This window comes from Vombatus ursinus, unplaced genomic scaffold (assembly GCF_900497805.2).
Source record: "Vombatus ursinus unplaced genomic scaffold, bare-nosed wombat genome assembly UNPS02014779.1, whole genome shotgun sequence".
NCBI classification, from domain to species: Eukaryota; Metazoa; Chordata; class Mammalia; order Diprotodontia; family Vombatidae; genus Vombatus; species Vombatus ursinus.
This window is the reverse complement of record NW_020954557.1, coordinates 29,143,003-29,168,403: the sequence shown is the minus strand read 5'-3', so window position 1 is coordinate 29,168,403 and position 25,401 is coordinate 29,143,003. Positions and strand designations below refer to the sequence as shown.

The 25,401-nt window shown below is 35.1% G+C and overlaps 1 protein-coding gene across 1 annotated transcript in view; it reads left to right on the top strand.

Annotated features, from left to right (window-relative positions):
• Positions 1-24,896, top strand: part of ZNF804A (zinc finger protein 804A) — a 409,776-nt gene extending 384,880 nt beyond the window's left edge. The window contains exons 3-4 of the mRNA XM_027865722.1: positions 20,371-20,501; positions 21,605-24,896. Coding sequence (XP_027721523.1) covers positions 20,371-20,501; positions 21,605-24,896 — 3,423 coding nt within the window. The remainder of the gene's footprint in view (positions 1-20,370; positions 20,502-21,604) is intronic.
• Positions 24,897-25,401: the final 505 nt, after the last annotated feature.

Genomic DNA, 25,401 nt, shown 5'->3' with positions numbered 1-25,401 from the left:
CTTTATGATTTCTCTTTCCTCTTTACCTTTTTTTTCTGCTCCTTTTGCATCTTGTATTTGAAAGTCAAATTTTCTATTCATCTCTGGTCTTTTCATCAGGAATGCTTGAAAGTCCTCTATTTCATTGAATGTACATTTTTCCCTCTGTAGGATTATTCTCAGTTTTGCTGGGTAGGTGATTCTTGGTTGTAATCCTAGCTCTTTTGCCCCCTTGAATATAATGTTCCAAGTCCTCTAATCCTTTAATGTAGAAGCTGCTAAATCTTGTGTTATCCTGACTGTGACTCCAACATATTTGAAATGTTTCTTTTTGGCTGCTTGCAGCATTTTCTCCTTGATCTGGGAGATCTGGAATATGACAATAATAATCTAAGAATTTTCATTTTAGGAGCTCTTTAAGGAGGTAATTGGTGGATTCTTTCAATTTCTGTTTTATCCTCTGGTTCTAGAATATCAGGGCAGTTTTCCTTGATAATTTCTTGAAAGATGATGTCTAGGCTCTTGTTTTGATCATGACTTTCAGGTAGTCCAATAATTTTTAAATTATTTCTCCTGGATCTATTTTCCAGGTCATTGGTTTCTCCAATGAGGAATTTCACATTTTCTTCTTTTTTTTCATTTTTGAAAAAAAAATTGTTGGATGGTTTCTTGATATCACATTAATGTCATTAGCTTCTACTTGCCCACTACTAACTTTTAAGAAATTATTTTCTTCAGTGAGCTTTTGTGCCTACTTTCCCATTTGACCAATTCTACTTTTTATGGAGTTCATCTCTTTAGTGAATTTCTGTATATCTTTTTTCATTTGTCCAATTCTGCTTTTCAAGGCATTCTTCTCTTCATTGGATTATTATGCCTCTTTTACCATTTGGCTGATTCTATTTTTTAAGGTGTTATTTTCTTCAGTATTTTTGTGCCTTTTTTTTTTTATCAAGCTGAGTCTTTTTTTCATTATTTTCTTGCATCACTCTCATTTCTCTTCCCAATTTTTCCACTACCTTTCTTATTTGATTTTTATAACCCTTTTTGAGTTCTTCCATGGCATAAGACAAATTCATATTTTTCTTTGAGGCTTTGGATGTGGGAATTTTGACTTTGTTGTCTTTTGATCTTCCTTGTCACCATAGTAGCTTTCTATGGTCAAATTTTTTCTGTTGTTTTCTTATTTCCCAGCTTATTTCTTGACTTTAAACTCTATGCTAAAGTAGTACTCTGCTTCCCAAGTGGAGGGAGCACTATCCCAAGCTCCAGGATTTTTGTGCAGCTGTTTTCAAAGATAATTCTGGGCACTTGTACATTTTTTTTGCTCTTCCAAGGTGGTGTGATCTAGAGAGAAGTTGTTTACTACTCTCCTGGCCTGTGCACTGGTGTATGAGTGACTACAAGCACTCTTTTCAACCCTAGAACTGTGACTAGGATCCCTACTCCTCTGCAGCCAAAAGCTCTGCTGTACTAGTGTTCCTTCTCACACTGGGACTAAGACCCAGTACTTTGACCCAGATCCAAGTATAAGCAATGCAACAGAGTCCTGCCTCTGCTGCCAGCTATGGGACCCTATAAATCTCCTTCTGACTTGTTGTCCAATCCCCTTACCTCATCTGTGGGCTGAGATGTCTGGAAACCACCCATGCTGCCAATGATTCAGTCACCCCAAGCCTGCACCTGGTTTACTGGGGCCTGGTCTGCTGAGGCCTGATCTACGCTAACACAGCCTGCACTGAACTGTGCTCCTCTCTCAACCTGGGGCAATAGACCTTTCCTGCTGACCTTATAAATTGTCTTGGGCTGTAAAATTATTTTGTGAGTTCTGCAGCTCTAGAATTTGTTTAGAGTCATGATTTAAACATATTTGCAGGGGTTTGGGGGAGAGCTCAGGTGGGTCCCTGCCTTTACTCCACCATCTTGGCTTTACCTTAGAAAGATGTTTTGAAGGACTAAGGAAGATATTATATTTTTCTTTGATCCAGGAATTGCCTTGGCCAAAACACTCTTCTCTAAGTAGTCAGAATTCTGGTGATGAATCACTGTATCTAACAAGTCTAGCTGTCAGAAGGTAGATCAAATCTATACCTAGGATCACAGTTAAAGCTTACTGGACATGTTAGAATCTTTCAAAACTTGCATTCTCTGGCATAGTTTTTGAGAATTCTGGATTGCCTCTCTTGCCATGATAAAATGTTAGAACAGAAATGTGTAGAGGTTGAAGAGGTTTTTTTAAAAGACCAATTTTTCCTTATCACAATTTTCTAGCTAGTTTTCTTTTTCTTTGTGCAGGGGGAGAGGGAAGGGAAGATAGGGTGAAGAAGTGAAACAAACATTTCACCTCCTTTTTTTAATTTTTCTTAGATTATGTAAATTCTAAAATTAAGGTGCAGTGGCTTCATTAATAGTAATTATAACATATAATTTTGCTTAGATCAAAATTGTGTTTGTGAAAGAATTCCTCAAAAGCATTTTCTTTAGGAGCTTTATCCTTTTACTGTATAACTTAAAATTGTAGATGGAAACAAAACAATGATTTGTGATGGTTTCATCTGATGTTTCATGGAAAATAATATGGGGTACAAAAAAAACAAATACTTTTATTTGCACTTAAATACTTATTTAATTAAATTTAATCAGAATGTACAATGTTTTGCACAAATCATGATCAGATGGCATTCCTAAAGATGGATTTGTAAAAGATATAAGCAATTATTAATTGCTAAGTATTAAGCAAAATTTGAGTGTACTAGTTTCCTGCAATTTATGGAGTCAGAAAATTTTGCAAAATACCAAATTAATGTGTCAAATTCATTTGACCCCTTTCATCTTTGTCTAATTAGCACAAATTAAATGTTTTGCTGATCATCCAAAACATGTAGAGCACTGTGTGAAATCTCAAATTTCTGCCAAGTGTAGAAATATATTTGTAAAGCACAAATAGAAAAGGCATACTTTCATCTCTGTGGCAGGTAAGGAAATATTATTTTTGAATAAGACCTGATTTAATGTTACATATGTATTTTAATAACATTTATTTCAGTGCTTCAAAGAGTTATTTTGTTGCTGTGAGTAATCTTTCTTTAGCTACAAATAACAACCCATTCTATAACTTGGGTGGTCTTCTAGGGTCCCTGAAGCTGAAAAAAAAATATTTTCACACACACAACCCCAGCACCCCACCCCAAGGCATCCTCAGGATAAGCCTTTCAAGGTAAGCCAGATAGACTTTGCACAGGAGAAAGACAGTCCCTGTTTGGGTTCATGTTTGAAATCTTGTCATCATGATAGAATCTTCTAGAAATTTTTCTCCTATGCTATAGCCTTCATGAACCAAAGACCACTTCCAAACCCAATGAGATATTACAGCAGGATTCTAATAGAGGATTTTGTAAAATGTAAGACCAAAATCCAAGTATTTGAAAAATAAATACCCTAGACTAACCACTAGCAATTGTTACACCACACCATGCCTGACTTCTTTTAAAGAAAATCTGTCTTGGTGCTTTTTTGTTTTTAAATTATAGTGACTTCAAAATATATCCCCTGCTCCTCTCCAATGAACCTGCCCTTTAAAAATGTGGGAGGGAGGGAGAAGCTAAGAAAAAGCAATTTACATATTTTCTGCAGCTATCAGTACATGTATCATTTCATACCTTTAGTCTCCCATCTCTCCAAAGAAGGATAAAGAAAATTAAGATGAACTCTATATTATTATTATTATTAGTAGTAGTAGTAGTAGTACTACTACTACTACCATTACCACCCCACCACCAACATCACAACCACCATCAACAGTAAACACGACTTCCTTATTTTTTCTAAGGAAAATTTTTCTAAGAAAACAAATTATGAAGTTCAAACTTTACAAGCATTCTGTGATTTGCCTCAAGAAGGTACTGTCATTTGAGGTCAAGCTTCTTAGCTATTAATAAATGCAAAAGAAGGATTGGACTTGACTTCTTATTTGATCAGTACATTGATAGGGCTTGGCTGCATGAGCAGGTATCTCTTCCTATTTATTTCTAAGACATGTTTAATATCAGATATCCTATGTGAAATTTGGATCATTATATTGGTTTATCTTTGTTTGTCAAATATAGTTGCAGACAGGATCCTTTCTTCAACTAGAGTTTAGACAAGATGTTTTATACGATCTCTCCAGCTCTAGTGATTTGCATGGGAGAAGAATTAGACTTTCTGTAAGGATGAAGAAAGGAGAAACTAAGAAGTTATCCCAAAGGTATAACTAAGGCAGGGAAACTGGGTCCTCATAGCAGTACACTAGGATTTAGTGTACACTGACAGCACTTGTGCTTCTTTAGTACAGAGAAATAACTGAGATTAGCAGCTAGCTAGGAAAAAATAATTAGATAAAATAGAAAAACATCATGTTTGAATTTACTCCTACTTCCATAGTTGCACTCCAGGAAAACTCCTCCTAGCCCAAGCCTGTCCTATTGTTTCCCCTTTTTTGGCAGACTACACTAACAGTTGCCTGGAGATGTCCTAATATCTTCATCCACAGGAATTGGTGATACAGGCTTTCAATCATAATATTCAGCCTCCGAGCTGAATTTTTCTTTAAAAGTTGACTTGAAGGCACCTTTTCATGATGTTTACCCCTGGCATATTTTGTACTGCTTATACCTTGGCCACCAGAATTTCTAATTCCAGCTCCAAGTTCAGAAATGTTAATTTTGTCAAATATAAGCAAGTATTTTCAAATAATCTGACATATAAGATAGTAAACTTCCCATTACTGCAAGTGTTCAAGTCATTAATCATGTATGAGATATAGCTTAAGAAGGTTCCTGCATTCCATGGAAAGATGGATTCATTAGATGACCACTAAATTCCATCTAGCTTTAAGATTCAATTTTCTGGAGTGCCACAGAAAAAAAAAACTGAATGTGAACTTAGAAGTGTTTTTCACAGAAGGTCTATATGGGTGCATAAAGATTAGAAAGAGGTGTTGTTGTTGTTGTTGTTGTTGTTGTTTGTTTGTCTTTGTTTTTGTTTGTTTTCTTTTTTTGCTTATTTTACTGTAGAACCACTATTCTTTTTCAAAGTGAGAATTTTATTCTATGACAATTAGGTAGTGCAGTTGATAGAACACTGAACCTAGAGACAGGAAGACCTGAATTAAAATCCTGCTTCAAGCAATTATTAGCTCTTACCCTGGGCAAGCCACTTAATCTTTGTCTGTTTCAGTTTCTTCATCTATAAGGGAAAAATAATAACACCTACCTCCCAGTGTTGTCCTGAAGATAAAATGAGATAATATGTGTTAAGCACTTTGCAAACTTTAAAACATTATATAAATGTTAGCTAGTATTATTATTGATGATTATGATAACAACAACAATAATAACAATATTGTTTCATCATGAAATGGAAGTGGAAGTAATTTATGGAAGGCTATGTGTGTGGAGAAGAAACTTGGTTTGGTCCTACAAAACTGAAAATGCTTTGAATATAGGCCAAGCAACGGACTATATTTCTGTTACCCAAGAACTAGCCTAGCTAATTACAAGGCAGCTGTAGCACAGTATTTTTTTTTTAACCATAACAATTCATGAGGACATTCTGTGTCTCAAAGGTCATGAACAAAGAGATTTAGAACTGAAAGACACTTCAAGATGTCAACTACTTCACTATTCTTATTTTATTAATGAAGAACCTGAAGACTAGAAAGGTTAAGTGACTTGTTGAGGATCTCACATTGATCTCACAGAGACAAGATTTAAACCTAGGCTATCTTGCTCCAAATTCATCATTCTTTCCACTGATCCTTGCTCTGTGTGGTCCATGTCAATGGAGGGAGGCATTTCCCTGACAAAGTAACAGATCTTGGCAATATTAAAGCAAAGGAATTGACTTCATTGAATTTAGGAAATGAACAAGCTTGATAAAAGATATTCTTATGACCTGAAATTTCGTTTAAAGGATTCGATGTTTTTAAAACTGTCAAATTGAGGTTCAGATTATATATACATGTATAGATAGATAGATATACACATACACATACACACATACATATATATGTATATATGTATGCATGTATTGTGTATGTATGTATGTGTATGTATATGTATGTGTATGTATATATGTGCATTTGTGTGTATATATATATTATTTATGTATGTGTATATATATATACATATATATATATGTAGTGTGTGTGTATGATTGGTAATGAAAAGATGATTAAAAGTAGTCATACATAAGTCCCTTCAGTATAATGTCATTCTTTATAAAATGGATGACAGGAAATTATATACTGAAAATTTAATACCTTTTACTAGGATATCTTAAAACCTGTTTTAAAGAAATATGTTGACTAGTTCTCAAAGAAATAAAAATTTGTAAAAACCTAGAAACAATAAGTGGACATGTAGATTCTTGTTCCAAACTAGCACAGTTGATTCAGAAAATACAGATGGTGATTGAGATATAATTCTTTGAGAATATGACTTCAGATAAAAGTACATTTTTTCTTTCTAAATGGCCTTTTAAAGAGTCCACAATATAAATCACTATTTAAGATTCAAAGGAATTGGAAACTTAATAGTAAGATGAATTTTTTAACTTGCAGAAAGACAGGAAACTAGGATCAGAAATGTTGGATCATTTTGAGGTAGTAACAGATTTCCTGGTAGCAAAAAAACATGTTCAGAACCATTTCTTGTTATCTTTCTAAGTATATAGTTGTCCTAAAATGAACTATCTCTATATGAAAGATGACATTGCTTGGAAAGAAAAATCATCAGAGGGTAATGTAAAAATAGCTTTCAGTATAGATGTCCTACTAAAAAAAAAATCTTGAAAGCAGGTAAAGAAATGAGTGAAAATTATTTTTAAATTATTTTCTGTAATCAAAACATTAACAACTATATAAGTTAATATATATCTAAGATAACTAGTTATAGATAGAATCTTTTTATAATTATTAACTCATATTCAAAGACTGATTCTTCTTTTCAGTAGTATGCTAATTGCTTACTATCCTAGGTGAATACAGTTCTAAGGATTACATGGACTTTAGGCCATATTAATTTAGAAGCATAAGTGATGATTCTTGCACATGAAAAAAAATGCAACTCTATTCTCAAGAAAAAAAAATATCCCTTAATTGTAGCTGAGTTAAGGGATGGCAGTTAGAATGGATGAATGAATGGGGAAGCTAGGTGGCACAGTGGATAGAGCACTGGCCCTAAAGTCAGAAGGATCTGAGTTCAAATCTAGCCTCAGACCAAATACTTGGCACTTACTAGCTGTGTGACCCTGGGCAAGTCACTTAACTCCAATTGCCTAAAAAAAAAATGAATGAAAAAAAAGAATCTGTTAAATGCTTCCTAATTCCCAGGAATTATATGCTGTTAATCAATAAGTATTTATTGAGTACCTACTCTGCTAGGCCCTGGGATTCTAGTACAAAAGATGAAATGGTTCCTACTTGTAAGAAGCTTATATTTTAGTGGGGGAGACAACAAGTATATATAAAAATATATGTGGCTTAAATACAAAGTTTATGCATAAATGTGTGAATATACATATATACATTTCATATATACACATATATCACAAAAATAGTTCTATGTGAGGTAAGCAATCACAAAAGTCTTTATGCAAAAGATGATACCTGATCAATATCCTAAAGGAAGAAAGGGCCTCTGAGGCACAGGTAAGGAAAGAGTTATTCCAGACATGTGTTGTGGCCAGAGCAAAGCAATGAAGACAGGAGATGGAGTGGTGGGAGTGAGGAACAAATAGGAGGCCAATTTGGATGACAGAATGTGAGGGAGGGGGAAGTAGGGTAAAATGAGGTTTGGAAGGTAGGTTGATGCAAGGTTGTACAGACTTTTAAAAGATAGACAGAGGCATTTCAAACTTATTTTGGTTTAACAGAAAAGACACAAGGTCAAATCAACTTAAGGAAAAGTACTTTGTGAGCACTATATAAAGTAGTCTTGAATGGGGAGAAATTTGAGGCAGAGAGACCAGTTAGGAGACTGTTGTAGTAATCTAGGTGAGAGATTATGGGAGTCTGAGCTAAGGTAATAGCTGTGTGAATGGAAAGGAGTCAGAGGCAAAGAAGTGTTGTAAAGGTAGAAATATCAAGATTTGGCACCTTATTGGATATGTGAATAAGGGATAGTGAGGAGCTAAAAGTAGTATCAAGATTTTGAACTTGAGACACTGAAAGGATGACAGTTCCTTAAATAGAAATAGAGAAATTTGGGAAAGGGGAGGGATTAGTTCTGTTTTAGAAATTCTGAGTTTAAGATCTCTCTGGGACATTCATCATAAAATAATCATTTGGCAATTGTTGATGAGGGACAAATTTTAGGTGAGAGATTAGGACTGGATATGTAAATCTGGGAGTCATTTTATCAGAGAAAATAGTTAAACTTATGGGCACTGATAAAGATTGCCAAGAAAGAGGGCATAGAATAGGGAGAAAAGGAGAGAGACCAGAACAAAGCCTTGGGGAATACCAACATTTAGAGGGTATCTTATGGATAACGAGCCCAACAAAAGAGACTAACGGGAGAGAATAGTATCACAGATACTCAGAGGAAAGAACACCAAAGATGAGGGAGTGGTCAATTGTCTTACTCAACAGAAAGGAAAAGAAGAATTGAGACTGAAAAAAGACCATCTGATTTGTCAACTAAGAGATCATTGGTAATTTTGGGAAAAGTAGTTTTAATTGAGTGAGGAGGTTAAAAACAAGACTGCCAAACACTGAATGAGTCAAAAGAGAGGAAGTGGAGGGAACAAGTATATACTTCTTTTTCAAGAAGTTTTGGGGAGAAAGGAAGAACAGGGCAAAGTGAGGGCTAGTGAAAGTTTCTGTTGTTGTAGGATAGGGCAGAGCTATGCATGTTTAAAGGCAGTGAGGAAGTAGCAAGTTGAAAATAAGCTGAAAATTAATTACGAAATAAAAATATGAGAGTCCCCCAATTTGAATAAGGTAAAGGAATACCTATTGAGTAGTGATGTCCAGATAACAGAGATTTAGTGTTGAGGGACCATCAGTATGCAAATTAATCCACAGAGCAGATTATTGATATACCTTTTCTAGAAGGTACTTCTAGAGTACCTTGCCCAGAGCAAGTGATAGAAAAGGGGTAAGGGAACACATATCAAAAGCTGGACAGATAGAAAGTTAAATGAATAGATGAATGGAAGGCATGTAAAATCATCTGATTCACAGTTTTGCCAGAAATTTTGTGTGAAGTGAGTTTCTATTCATCATTCAGGACAGATCAGTGGGATAGAGAACTGGGCTTGGAATCAGGGGACTCATCTTCACTAGTTCAAATCTGGCCTCAGATACTCACTAATGGTATGACCCTGGGTAAGTCACTTAAATCTGTTTGCTTCATCTATATAATGAACTAGAGAAGGAAATGGTTAACCACTCTAGTATCTTTGCCAAGAAAACTCCAAAATGGGATCACAGAGAATTGGATATGACTAAAATGATTGAGGACCTCCAAAGCAGAATGAATGAACTCCCCCATGGACTATGGGTATAGTGTCTGAGGTTCTGGTACAGGGGGTGCTATTCTAGATGGGGAAAATAAGTGTCATCAGTATGGCACGTGAAAAGACAGCATGGAGTCAAGGACTAAATGGAATGTAAAACAGGGAGAAAAGATTGCTAGATTTGGAGTCATACAATCTGGTTTTAAATTTTGCCTCTGCACTTACTACCTGGGGAACATAAAATTAATTAAATATTCTTGACCTCAATTTCCTTAGCAGGTTAGATTAGGGTATGTCCTTTATCCTTTCCAATGTTAAATCCATGATCCTATGACAAATTTTCACTGTCTTCCTCACTTCTTACATGTGTGTTATATAAAATCAGCTCTTTATTTTTTCCTTCTTTTTTATATTTTGTTTATTCAGCTCTGAGAAAGGAATATTAAAGTCTCCTGCTATTACTATGTTATTTTTTTCCCATTTACTTAGTATTTTTCTGTCAAGAAATAACCATTACACCACTTGCTGCATTAATATTTAATGATGTTATTTTTTCTCCTTGTCTATTATGGCCTTAAACATAATGTAGTTTCCCTCTTTGTCTTTGTTGGCCATCTCAATTTTGTTATTAGCTTACCTGGTATTATGATTATAACTTATCTTTTTTTTAAGATTCTCCTGATACACATTAAATTTAGTTCTATAAAAAGATTATATACATTAAATTTTGTTCTGTATGTAATATTAATTTCATTTTTATTCTATAAATGCCTATATGTTTTAAATATTCTGCATGCATAAAGATGAAAATTGGGTTTTGTTTTCTTAGTCTATTTCTTCTATTTATTTTTCTTTGCATTAGGGAATATAATCCATTCATATTTAGAGTTGAGTTTTTAATTTTGCATTTTCCTCATATATGTCTACATGAAATTTGTATTCCTATAAACATTTGTATTTATATTTTCAGTACCATGAGTCTTGAAGGCCTAATTAGTCTAAAATGAGTGTGTGTGTGTGTGTGTGTGTGTGTGTGTGTGTGTGTGTGTGTAAAGAATTTTCCTTGGAGTAAAGGAGACTTAGATTCCAGTCCTATCTCTGATGAATTCTGGCAGTGTGATTCATGTCTTAAGGCACTCTCAAAGACTATGAGTTGAAGAAAAGGTCCTTGCCTACAATTCCTTCATCAGAATTTCTTCATCATCCCTACATTATTGAAATTAAAGATCCAGTCCAAAAGAAGAAGAAAAAAGAAAAGGAGAAGGAAAAAGAAAAGAATGAATAGGATAAGGGAAAAGAATGGGAGAGGAATTTAAGAAGAAAAAACATTATAATAGCAAGAGATTTTAATATTCCAACAAAGAGAGAAACAAGTAGGAAAATACAGAGATGGACAAATTATTGCATGAACTAAATTTGACTTTCCTATGGCAATTTACAAATGAGTACTTGGATTTAAGACATGAATTTTTTTTATAAAAATTGATAATATGCTATGTCCCAAAGAAACAGTAAACAAAGCTACAAAGGTAGATAAAATAATCCATCTCCTATAGACCATAACATAATACATTCATTAATACAGGAAATATAAGCAAAGGACACAGATCTAAATGAAATCTAAGTAATGGCAGACAGAATAATTAACAGATCGAAAGACAAATCATAGAAACTATGAATAATTAATTTAAAGACAATTATCACTATGAAAAAAAAATATGCCAAACTTTGTGATATGACTAAAGTAGCCTTGAGTAGAAATTATTGAAAATAGAGAAATAAGGAACAAATTAACTGAATGGTACTAAAAAGATTAAGAAATAAACAAATTAGTAACCATAAAAGAAGTACAATGACACCATAAAATGTAAAGATTGAGATAGAAATAAACTAAAATTAAAAAGTCTTTAAAGACATACAAAATTGACAAACCAGACCATTAACCAGTTTAACAAGAGAGGAAAATCATACTGTCAAAATAAAAAATAAACAGGATGAATCTATAACAAAGCAATTTGTCAGAAACTCCTGTATATAACTTTGTGCCAGAAAAGTGAGAATTTAAAGGATATTGATTAATTTCTTCCAAAATCTAAAATATCTACTCTAACAAAACAAGAGAAATCTTTTCTCCACCTTTAATTAACTGTGTGAAATTAGTCAAGTAATTCCTCAGCATTTTTCTGGGGTGACCTTATAGGATTATAAATAATTCAATCACAGAAAATGAAGTTGATTGTCATAAATGGAGTATCTGATGGATTTACTCTTAAATTTTATTAAATATTTAAAAAGTGATTAATACCTTTGAAAGCAAAAAAAACTCATAGAGAATGAAGATTCTAAGAAATTCATTTTTATGATACAAATAGAGTTATAATAAACAAAGGCAAAGTTAATTTTCCTTCTCCATGTTATTATGTAGCTATAGGCAATAAGATGAGAAGAAAATCAAATGTATACATATTGACAAAGAAGAGACAAAATTATTCTTATCTGTAGATAGCAAGATGGTATGCTTAGAAAACATCTGGAACAATCAAAGAAACCAATTGAGGCTTTTTTTATCTTTAAACATGTTGCATAATAGAAAATAAATCCACAAAAGTCATCATCATTTCTATGCAAGAGGTATTAAAGATTAAAAACAATTAAAGTAAGAAATAAGGGAAATTACATTCAAAATTACTACAAAATGCATTAAATTTCTGGAATGAACATATCAATGAACAAAAGGTGTATATAAATATATCTATAAACATTTTCCAGGAATAAAGGAAAAAATAACTTGAAATATTTACCAATATTTGTTTGTTCCAATGAATAGTGCCCAAGCCAATATACTAAAAGTGACAATATTACCTAGAGTAATTTACAGACTTTATGCTTTATCAAAGTATTTCTGGAATACTTTTTTAAAATTAGAGAAAACAGTGTCTCAGAAACTCAGAGAGAAGAGGATCCAGAGGAATAAGATGGTCAGCAACATCAAATGCTACAGAGAGGTCAAAAGGAATGATAAGCCATATCTCTGCTCTAACATCAGAGTTAGGAAAAATAACAGGGACTGAATGTTGCATGTATTAGTAGACAAAGTCATCATAGGATATCTTTGCTTCTTTTTCCCCCTTCGTCACAAGGATTCAATCAAGAGAAGCAGGATGAGAAATAACTATGACATAAAGACAAAAGACATTTCAGAAAACATTTTTTTCATGGAATAAAAATAAAAAGAAAGCTCGTGGTTCAAAACAATTGCTCATTTTTTCCCACAAGTTTTCTCTGAAGGATGCTTGTAAACTTAGTGATAGAATGTAGGTTCCTTGACTCTGAGGACTATTTCTTTGATACATCCCTCAAAAACCTTTACCTCTCACCATGAAAAAAGGCTATAGGAGCAATTCATGTAATGGGGGTCCCAGGAGAGACCCAGAACATCCTTACAGTAATGATTTGTTTTTTTTTTCAAGATTGGAAGCGAACCAGTGGTGTGACCAGGATAGCATTGGAAGAAGTAAGAGCTGGCAGACAAGATAAAGCTATTTTTTTCATATCTAAAAACTTTTTTTAAAAAATCCAAAGGTCAAGACACTTTAATAAAGCCCAAACCACATTTGTGCAATACTAATGAGAATGTTATTCTTCAAAGATTTTTGTTCTTACTTATAAATAGCTTTATCTTCTTAATTGGTAGAGATAATTTGCTTCCTATTAATTCCCATGAGGAGCTGCAGACATATTCACAGTACAAGGAGGAAAATATATTAGAGCAATAAGTGTGTTTACAAATTAATTTTCAAGAAATACTTCCTCATAATAATCAATTTCAAAATCATTTTGAAGTTTGGAGTGTTACAAGTGTCAGAGTACTAAAAGAAAAACATTATGGTATTTCTAAATGTGGCCAAAAAATAAATCTGGACTATACAAAAATAAAGCACTAAAATGGTGTAAAAAATGATTTTTTGCTTACTGCAATTATCTTTCAGCTGTTTAAATAGTTGAGCATTCAGTGATTGGTCCATTACTGAAAGTTAATGCTGTTTGCTCATTAGTAATCTACCTGATTGCTTGACATTCAGCCTGAATCAACCCCAAGCACTAAATTGGTGTAGAACATATGTTGAAACTATAGCTTCAGTATCTTTTTTCTTCTTTGAGGCAGCTAGGTACAGTATGGTGTATATAGTACTAAACATGGAATTAGGAATACTTTAGTTTGAATCCTAGGCAAGGAGCCTAACCCTCAGTTTCCTCGAGGATCTGTAAAATGGAAATAATAATATATCTATTCCATGAGGTTAAGGGGATCAAATGAGATAAATCCCTTTGCAAATATTAAAATATTGTATATTTAAGGCTTCGTGCCTAATTTTCTTTGTAGAAGAATTGATTTATTTTATACTATATCATAGATATATAGATAAAGCACTTATTAATTACTTACTATTGCTAGTGCTAAGTGCTAGTAATACAAATACAAAGAAGAAAAACAGTTCCTGACTTCAGGGAGCTTACACTTTAGTGGGAAAAAAAATGGTGCATATGGATGGATGGGGCAGAAAAGCCTTAAGAAAAGGTACCTGAGCAGAAGATAATCTGGCAGTGGAGGAGAAAGCGATGGAGTCAAAGCAAGAGTGAAATGAATTATGGCTGGTATCTTTCCTTAAATGGTGACCCTTAGGAGGCAGTTAACAATGAGCATAGGACTAACTGGTCTCAGGGGACCTATTCAAAGGCTATAAAAATCAATTGCAAAAAATCATCGAAGGTAAATCAGTAGATCTATCTCCAAATACAATGTATGATACCAGTTTAGAAGAGGCTGGCATATCTAGGTTCCCTTCTATGAGTGGGGATTTTGTAGCTATTCAAAGTGACTGAACCTCTATTCAGAATAATTCTGCCATGGTCAAATAGATTTTGCCATAGACACCATTTACAGACTTCACTCAAGCTAAGCAAATGTGGCTGTCAGAAATGCTTCACCAGGACCCAAAGGCTCAAGCAGAATGGTAGGAACTAATATAACAAAGCTGAGGTTGATCTTCCTGATACTTTTACTTCTCTGTGGCATGAAGCAGGTCTGTATGAGTATAGTACATATTATTGTACTTGTCCAAACTGGAAAATGCAACAAAAGACTGTGTAGTTAACTTGTATCAAAGACAAGAATAGCAATTTGTGCCAGTATTCCTTCTCTCATAATGGAGCTGAGTGTGATGATGCTATTTGCAATAAATAAGCTATCTCTCTTGCAGGATTTCCTGATCAAGTTACAACAGGAATGTGAATTATAACTAAAGCACCAAATTGAAAAGCAGCATATCGAGGAGCTCAGATAGTAAGGGATTTGTATTTGGAGGTATATTTATTTCTCTAGTTCCTTTAAAAGTCCTGAGTTGAGAATTCAGACCAAAAAAAAGTATCCTTGATTAACAAATTCAGGGAAGATCATTTAGGATGAGGAAAGACCTCTTATAGCAGGAAGGATATAAGCTAAGCCTTGAAGGAAATCAGGGAAGCCAGTGGGCCAGCATGATCATTCTAAACAAAAGGGGATGGCTAGTGGAAAGGCAGAATCAGAAAATTTAGTCTCATGTGGGAACAATATCAAGCAATCAGTTAATGCTATTGAATTATAAGGTATATTGAGGGGAGAAGAGAAAAACAAAAAGGTGGCAAAACTTCCTAGGCCTTGCACTGGTCTAATGAAAGTGGGTCCTGAGTCATCCCAGAGCCATTCCCAATAACAGTACAGCATTCACTCTACTCAAGTCACATTCAGAGACTCAGTAGACTGGTCTAAGTTGGAAATCAATGGGAAACATTGACTTTAGCTTTTCTAGCTTAATCTACCTTTCTTAAGGAATAGTTATTAGTATCCCATGACCTGCATGTATATAGAATGGTGGCACCAAGTGGATCATTTGGGATTCCATTATTTTGCTCCAAAATTTTGAGAAACCCCTTAAGTAGCAGTAAAACATTGCTACTTAAAACCACCGGTAATCATTCTGGAGCTGCCATCTCCATTTTAACCAAGATTTTGTTGATATATTCAAAATTAAAGAATTAGAGCCTTTGCTACCATATTGTTCCTCAAATTATGCAATTGAATTGACAGTAGATCCAAATACTGAGCAGGGAATTCCTTTACTCCACCCAAGATCCAGGGCTTCTAGTAACTACTAGAGACCATCTCCCACTTGGGGTTCATCTCACCATCAATCTCTCCCTGTTGCTAGTCATAAAATAGATCTGTAGCATCCCAGCATTAGAATTCTATCCCTCCAATATCATTTGCCTCACATAGAAGACTCACTTTATACACTCTACTGGGCTACCCAGGGGTATAGAAACTGTATCTTTATTTATCCAAATGATCTTTTGTGATTACAGATACCATAAGCACATTATCTCAGACCATGAACTAGAATATTTCTGATTTTTGGAGAGCATTTTGCTTTTTGAGCCCAGGAGGACGGAGTGGTATAGTCGATAGGGCACTGTAATTGGAATTGGGAAACAAGGCTTTGAATTCTACCTGAAACACTTATTAGCTACTATGAACATGTCATTTAGCCACTTAGAACCTCAATTTAATTTAATCCAGCAAACATTGATTAAAGGCATAGAAGGTGAAAGGCACTGTGAAGAAATAGCAGTTTCCTCATCTATGAAATTGAGATAATAACATTTATACTATCTGCTTTACAAGATCAATATTAGGAAAACTTGTAGCAAACCTTAAAGCACTACCTAAATGGCAGCTGTTATTGGTACTTCAGTGACCCACCAACCCAGTATCAAAGCCACACCAAATGAGAAAATTTGACCTTTAAGTATCTCTGATGTTGCATTTCCTACCACCAATATCGTTTTCTCTCTAGAGCAAGATTTTGTTCCATTAACTTAGTTGATCTACCGACCCTAAAAACATCTATCTTCACCACTAAATCTCCAAAATATTCATGACATCATGAATGGAATCATTGACTAATCAATCGATGAAAAAAAAAGTCTGTTAAATACTTGTCATGTGCTGGGATCTGGGCTCTGAATTTATGGGGATACCATAAAAAAAAAAAAGAGAGAGCATCCCTGCTTTCAAAAGTTGACATTCTAATTTGTAGAGACAACATATCTAAGAGAAATTTCTTTCTCAGGGAAGAAAGTTTTAGTCTGAGGAGTCATAAGGACAGTGAGTTGATAAACAGTGCAGTCAAACTATATGCTGTCCATGAGTAATAATATTACATTTTGTTTTATTATTAATAGAATTTTTTCCTAAATATATATAAAGATAATTTTAACATTCATTTTTACAAAATTTTGAGCTCCAAATTTTTCTCTCTCCATCCCTCCCCTCCCTTCTTCCTAAAATGGTAAGCAATTTGATATAGATTACACAAGTGCAATCATGTAAAACATATTTCCACATTAGTCATGTTGTGAAAGAAAACATAGACCAAAAGAAAAAAAAATGAAAAAATACAGAAAGTGAAAATAATATGCCTTGATTTACATTCAGAGTCCATTAGTTCTTTCTCTGGATGTGGATAGCATTTTTTTTCATGAGTACTTGGTAATTGTCTTGGATCATTATATTGCTGAGAAGAGCTAAGTCATTCACAGTTGATCATTGCACAGTGTTGTTGTTATTGTGTACAATTTTCTGGTTCTGCTTATTTCATTTTGCATCAGGTCATATATAAGTCTTTCCTGGTTTTGCTAAAATTCACCTCATTCAGCACGTCATTTCTTATGCAAATTAATATTCCATTACATTCATATACCACAGCTTGTTAGCCATTCTCCAATTAATGGGCATCTTCTCACTTTCCACTTTTTTTGCCACTACAGAAAAGAGCAAGCAATAATATTATTGATTGATTACTGTGCCTCAAGTAAGATATGGAAAAGAGAGGTCAAGGACAATGTGCAGGTGGCAGGCAGATCACTTGACACGATAGCCTGGGTAGATGACTAGATGTGATATGAAAATAAAGCATGATAAGGAGTCTTGGTTTAGCCAGATGTAGAGGGCTAGATTTTACTTATTCAATTACCAATCATTCCTTGATAATTACCAATTACCAATCACATCTTACAATGTCTATAACAAACTTATACTTGGAAAAACTATTCACTCATCCATTTATAAATCATTTTTTTCCTGGGTAAAAATCCATCTATAAAAGCAATCAATCAATCAATCAGGAAGCATTTACTAAGCATCTATTATGTGTCAAGCTGTGTGCTAAGGGTTGGGGATACAAAAAGAGATAAAAGATGGTCTCTGCCTTCAAGGAGCTTGCAATCTATTAGGGAAGTCAACATGCAAATATATGCAAAGTGAGCTATATACGGGAATATACAGGAAATAATTAAAGGAGAGAAGACACTGAAATTAAGGTTTCCTATAGAAGTGGGATTTTAAGTTGGAACTTAAAGGAAGTCAGGGAGATGAATAGTTGGACTTGAGGAAGAATGTTCCAGCATGACGGACAGCCAGAGAAAATATCTAGAGCTGAACGATGGAGTGTCTTATCTGTGGAACATCTAGGATGTCAGACTATAGGCTGACCCCCAGGGATTTAGCTACCTTGCCAAAATGGAGATTAAGTTTGTATTGTCAATATATAATGTCTAATATAGGCTTCCTTTTCAGAAATTAATACATAGGGAGGGTTATAGGAACCCTCACAATAGTTCAGCTAATTAATCTCAATGAATTTTAAACAGAACACCTTCTTCAGTACAAAACTCTCAGAAAGTCCAAGGGGATCACAAGGTATATTCAACTAGGCTAGAGTATCCCCAGTGTTAATAGATGGCTTTCAGAAATAGAGAATGCCACTGGAGTACCTAAGACCACAGGCCCAACGATAGTGTGGTCCCTGATGGCCTGGGATGATTTTAAGGTATAAGAAATGACTCATTCGTATTGGACATCTTCAAGTTTGAAAAATAATATTGGTATGGTGAGGGAAGGATCATAGAAAAACACCTAGTGTTGTAGGAAGCATTTATGTTAAGTGATATGTTAAGTAAATCAATATTGATCTGGGAAAGATTATGTAGAGAGTGCATGAGTGGAAAAGATTCAACAGTAGAATGGGAGGGAGGGAGACAGAGAGACAGACGAACAGATGGAGTGATTTGGAGAAATGGAGACAGCAAGATAGTTCTAGTATCCCCACCATGTGGTTTTATATATATCAACATGAATGACAAAAAGTGCACTAAGTAGATTTGGTCTTGTACCAGTTACATAAATTAGATATTTTTAATATTTTATTTCTCTACCTTACCTAGGCTGGAAGTACAGTGGCCACTCACTGGCCTCATCCCAGTGCTGTTCAGTCTGGAGCTTTGACCTGTTCTGTTTTTCAGAGCTGGTGTGGTTCACCCCTCCTTGGAAAGCCTGGTGTCCCTCTATTCAGGGGGCTTAGGGCATACCATACTGGTACCAGAATTACTGTGCATACCTGATAATTGCTTTTAACTCTTCTATAACTCAGAATTCTCAAAATCAATAGCTCTACCAGCTTCAGCTTTTCTCAGTTTTAGGAATTATATCTATGTGCTACCTCTCCTAGCCTGGATATTTCCTGAGCTCTTCAAAATCTGTTTCTGGAACTAAGAACTCAAGTTCATACAAGGAACCTAGAACATAGGAACTACTCCACATGACTATGGGTGGCATTTAAAAGACAATAACTAGACAGAATTTTTGGCCTAAAATCTACTAGATTATCAATACCATCACGATTAGTTTCTGGTCTATTGGGAAGGATATCCGCTTGAAAAACAAAAGAGTTTATTTGGAATATCTAAGCTCTAGAATTGATTTTATTTACCCAAATCTGGGTAGCTAAGTAGTGCAATGGAGAAAGTGCTGGAACTGGAGTCAGGAAGATTTATCTTCCTGAATTCAAATCTGGCCTTAGGCACTAGCTGTGTCACCCCGGGCAAGTTATTTAAACCTGTTTGTCTCAGGTTACTCAAACCAAATGGCAAACAACTCCAGTATATCTGCCAAGAAAACTCAAAATGGGGTCATGAAAAACTGACCACTGAAAATGACTGAACAATAACACTACCCAAGCCTAGTCACCAAGAACCAGGGAGTTCTTCTAGGAGAGATAGTCTTAATATGCCCTATTATTCTTCACTTCTGTGCAGCTCAGTTATTCTCAAAATGCAAATGACTAGTGGGAGTCCTTGAGCAAGGAGAGGAGCATTGTACTATTAGTTGATTACATGGAATCTAGTTTGGTACCTTCGATTTCCCACATATTTCCTAGTTCCTCATTAGGCTTTTCTCCTTTAAGCTTTGTGTGAACTAACTCTTGGCAGCTGACCATGGATCGGATAGGAAAAATATCTGCATTACTTTCTACTTCTAAGCCATGTCCCATCATTTCACCAATTTTGATACATTCCCTTCCCAAACTATGACTGATATCTCTGTTGCCTTCCATCACTCACTTTAGACCCTGCACTTAATCATTCTCTCTGTCTGCATTCTCTTGAACTCTATATTAGCTTATTCTTCTGGAATCACACAACACAACTGATCTCTCATCTATTCAAACTCTTAAAGCTTACCCTACCACAACACTAGATCTCCATCTAGTCTCCTTCCTGGACCATGAGACAGGAGAATTGAACTCTGGGGCCCATTTAAATCAGCCAAGACCACATACACATTTGCAGAGCACAAATGGTCAGGAACGTTTTATCATGGTTTTATAGCATTATTAGAAGTCAAAATAAAAAGTTAAAAGTTTGGAAAATGTACTTTAAAAAAATTAATCAGGATTCCCATGGCACCACATACTACTAATTCCTTTTACTTTTCCATATTTCTTTTCCTAACAGAGGCTCAAGGAATTAAAACAAAGAGAATTTGCACGAAATGTAGCATCTAAATCCAGGAAAGATGAAAGAAAACAGGAAAAGGCTCTTCAACGGCTACACAAGCTGGCTGAGCTACGGAAAAAAGCAACGTGGTGAGAATGGAATGAAATGCTAAACTTTTTTTTAAAAAAAAGATATTACAAAAGAAAACTGGAGGTAGAAATGAAGGGCATATTTCTATTTATATCCACTCCCAGAATAAGGCACATACATTTTCATGGCTTTCCGTGGGCTGTAAGCAGTAATTTGAATTGGAATTTTATGCAGAAACCTGTTTAAATGCACATTTCAGAGGAGGTTAAAATGACACATATTTTTAGTTTATTAAAAAAAAAACCCTACAAGTTCTATTTCTGTTTAAACTATAGTGGTTGAAAGCATTGGTTGACTGGTTCTCTTAGCGGAAACTTGAAGACACTTGAGTGAAGATATCACTACACCATCTCTTGACCTTTGCTTTTAAATTGCTCACCAGCGATTTGTTCCAAGAACCTACTTTCAGAATGAAAAAAAAATGCAAATGTATTTGAGAATATCTTCATGAAAAACTATCCTTGTTTAACCAATGAGAACCAAATCACTTTCTAAGCTAAATAAAGTTGAGCTATATTTAAAGTATTCATTGTAACTGGCCCTTTTTGATCTGGTAGGATTTTGGTAGAAAGCCACATAGCAGAAGCAAGCATTGCTATCCTCCAGGTTCATACCATGAAACTACTTCAAAGACGTCCTTTTAAACACTAGCAACTTAACCATTTTGTAGAATAATTAAGATAGAAGCACTTTATACCCAGTTTTGTTTTACAGTGAATTGGATGGTAGATTCTAGCAATGCTATGCTGATTCCAAAACTAGAGGCACCTAAAGCATGAGATTTAAAACCATTTGAATATGTATATCAGTGCCTTTAATAAAGTGTACAGCATGGAAAGTAAATATAGGAACTCATTTGCAAATGTGATTATGAAGTTAGAACAGACAAATGTAACTACTGTTATGTTGTGCCAAATGAATTATTATTCATGCACTAGGGAAATGTCCACTTCATTTAAAGCTGATTCATATCTAAAAGAGTATCTTTAAGAGTTGCATAATTTGATAAGATATTAACATACAATAGCTCAAATGTTTGTTTCCTTAATCATCATTCTTATACTCTTAAATATGATACATTTTGTTTTATTTTGTTTTTCAGTGCTCCTGGGAGTGGTCCTATGTTCAGGTCAACCACTGTTACAGTGAGAGAGAATTTTAATGAAATTTCACAAAGAGATATGGTAGATTCAGTAAATAAAGAGGAAGAATTCAAGGATACTATGATTCACAGTTATCAGAATGCTAAAGATGCTGATGCCGTTGCTTCAGTTCCAGAAAGTTCAAATAATCACAAGGCAAAAGCCAACAATCTTGGAGACCAAGCTCCTGGAGTCCATGGGCAGAAAGTTGGCTTTTCTTTTGCCTTTCCAAAGAAAGCATCAGTGAAGCTGGAATCTTCAGCTGCAGCTTTCTCTGAATACAATGAAGATGCTTCTGCAGAAAATGGTTTTAACAGAAAAAGTAGATTTGTCCCTGGAGTTTGTCACCATCTATTGTCTTTACCAGCAGAAGTAGTTTTGAATCCTGAAGAGAAGCCAAATTCATTTCATCCTCTTGGGGAGATGTATTCTGAAAAAGAAGAAACTCCTGAAACTACAGAGACAAAAGAACCTGTGAATAAAGATGATACTTTATTAGTGCTCCCTTTCTGTCAGCCAAAACTACCATTGTCAGCTGATTCTGAGGGCAACATAAATCCAATTGTATTAACAGATCAGACAAAACCTAAAGATGTCATTACTAATCAAGACACATCTGTAGACTCTAATGGATCTGAACTAATAGGAAATAAATCAACAGATATTTTCATTGGTAATGATTGTTTGTCTTTACACACTACCCAAGAGGAAAACTCTAAGAATCTTTGCAGTGATTCATCCCTTAATGAACCTGAAGGTAAAACACTGGCACCTGAAATTTTGGTCCCTCCAAATATTGATGGGGATAGCACAACTCTGCAGAGTAGAGAGGACGTATGTAGAAGACCACAGGAGCCTTTTGTGCCTGTGCTTAGTAAGTATGGATCAACAGTTCTTCAATGGCCATCTGAAATGTTGTTTTATACAAGTACTAAACCATCAATTTCTTACAGTTGTAATCCTCTATGCTTTGACTTTAAGTCTACTCGATCAAGAAACAGTCTGGAAAAAAATAAACATAATTTAAATGTTCTTCATTCTCAGCAAATGACTGAAGATTCTTGCAGGAGTCCAGATATAAATTGCAAGGATGATTCCATTGCAGAGGCCAATGATTATGAAATTGGAAGTAGCAGAAATGAGTATAGCCATGCCATATCACTTATAACTGATGATAATTTTACCAAAGGCTGCTATTTTGGAAAGAGCAAGGAGGACATAGGCACAAAGCTTGAAGATGATCCATATAGGATTGGAAAACCCGAAAAATTCATCTCCACTAAAAAACAAGTAAGGGAAGACACTATGTATGAGAAACACAATAAAACATGGTTAAAGGAAACTCATGAAAACTGGTTTTACAGAAGTAGAAAAAAGAAAAGAAGAAGAAAGTTATGTCAGCATCATTATGGGGAAGTAACCAAAGAAGAGTCAGATACTTCTTTCAAAATGGAACCAGAGACTAATCACATTGATGCAGCAAAGAACCATGAGTTGGAAGCAATTTCAGAAAAAGATAGTGATGAATGTGAAAATACCTGGCTAACTAAAGAGCACTCACAAGAACCACATGAATTACCTGACAAAAGGCCTAAATCAATGCCCATCTATCTACACAAGAAAAAAGGAATGTGTAAGATCTGGAATACAAAGCAGAACAATGGTGAAGCTGTCAGTTCTAAAAATTTCCATAGAAAGTACAAAACTCTTTTGCATGGGCCAACAAAACAAATGTTCAATTCTGAAAAACATAATTTAACATACTCCAGAACATTTAGTAATTGGAAAGTCAGAACATCTAGCTGTAGCCCAGACCATAATTGTTTAGTACACCAAAATGAAGTGAAATGCCTGGGTCAGAACCCATCCATCAAAAGAGGGTACAATTCACTTATTAATGAACCTGAAAGATCTTATCGAAAAAAGAGACAGTACACAAACTCTTGCTCATCAGATGAAAGCTTATATAGACAGAATTGTTTAGCTGAACAACATTTGAGACCAACAAGAACTTTGGCTAAACCCTACAAGCCTAAGAAGAAACGAAGGAGGAAAAGAACTAGACTTCATTCTGGATTTAGAGACCAGGAGCTAAGAAGGAAATTGAGTTATAGCTGTTTGAAAGAAAAATCTCCATCAAGTAACCTGGGTGAGTTAATGACCCAGGAGGACACAAAAGAAGCAAAACCACAACCCATCACTGACTTTGCAAGAAGTACAGAACAAACAGAGACAGAAGAGAACAAGCTAACTTTGAACTCCTCTGGTTTCATTCCTCCAGAAACTAACAGAGAAATTGAGTATATGCAAATGGAGAATATTCCAGGTAAATTTCCAGAAGCTATCAAACATTCTCCTCACTCTATGTTTGAACTCAAACATTATCCAGACTCTGTGTTTGAACCTAATGCCCTATCAAAGGTACCAAGTGAGAACATGATGGAGCAAAAAGAAAAACATGAAAGTGAAAACCTTCCTCCTTTGAAGCTGCCTAACATTGAAAGGAGTTTCGGTCCACCTCCACCTAAATCCTACCTTTGCCATTATGAACTTGCTGAAGCCCTCCCCCAAGAAAAGATGAATGAAGCAGCAAGTGAATGGCTTAGGTATAATTCAGGAATCCTTAACAGCCAACCACCATTACCATTCAAAGAAGCACATATAAATGGTCATACCTTTTTAACTACAGAGCAGATCCTTGCACCATTAGCTTTGCCAGATCAAACATTACTGTTCCCCTTAGAAAACCATGAAAAATTCAAAGATCTGCCATGTGAGGCCTACCAGCACATAATGCCCCCAAGCCTGCTGCCTACCAAGGTCAAGTTGACCTTTGTTCCACCTGCCCTGCAGCCAGCTAGCCCTCCTTTGCAGCCTTTGCCTTTGCAGCAGCCCCTGTGTTCTACCTCGGTAACCACTATCCACCACACGGTTCTGCAGCAACATGCTGCTGCTGCTGCAGCTGCAGCTGCCGCTGCTGCTGCTACAGAAACCTTCAAAGTGCTCCAGCCCCACCAACAGTTTCTCTCCCAAATTCCAACTCTCACCAGAACACCTTTACCTCAGATTTCAGTAGGACCCAGACTTTGCCCTGCAAGTCACACAACTTTTGTTGCACCTCCTCAGTTGCCTATCATTCCATCTTCAGTTCTTCATCCCAGCCATCTGGCTTTCCCCCCTCTGCCCCATGCCCTTTTCCCTTCTCTGCTTTCACCCCACCCCACTGTCATTCCTCTCCAACCTCTCTTTTAATCAGCAATCAGATGGGGGAAAGGGAATATCCAAGTGAAAGCTACTCCTGTATATGTAAGTGCTCATTTCATTTGAAAACTGGCTCTGTAAATGGTGGAAATCAACAGGCCTAAATAAGGCCTCATTAATTTGAAATCATTTACCGTAAGTGTAATGATGCAAATGTATCGTTAACGTTCTTACTCATGATATAATTAAAGCACTGAATAGTCACAAACTAATATGAGCTATATATTGTATATTAAACTGTCTTAGATGATGTATAATGTACATAAACTATATTTATAGTACTGTAATTTATGTTGTAAAGTACACCCTTTTGTTTTTTAATCTTTGTGTACTTGCACCTATTTAATGTTTAGAAAGCGGATGCACTATGTTTTGTACTATGTTCCTTGAAACTGTAAATCCAGTGATGAAATATCTCTTGCAATAAATTTTTGTTAACTATTTAAGTATATCAGGAATCATTTGTTTTAAGTTGGTTTTCACCATTTGAACAACA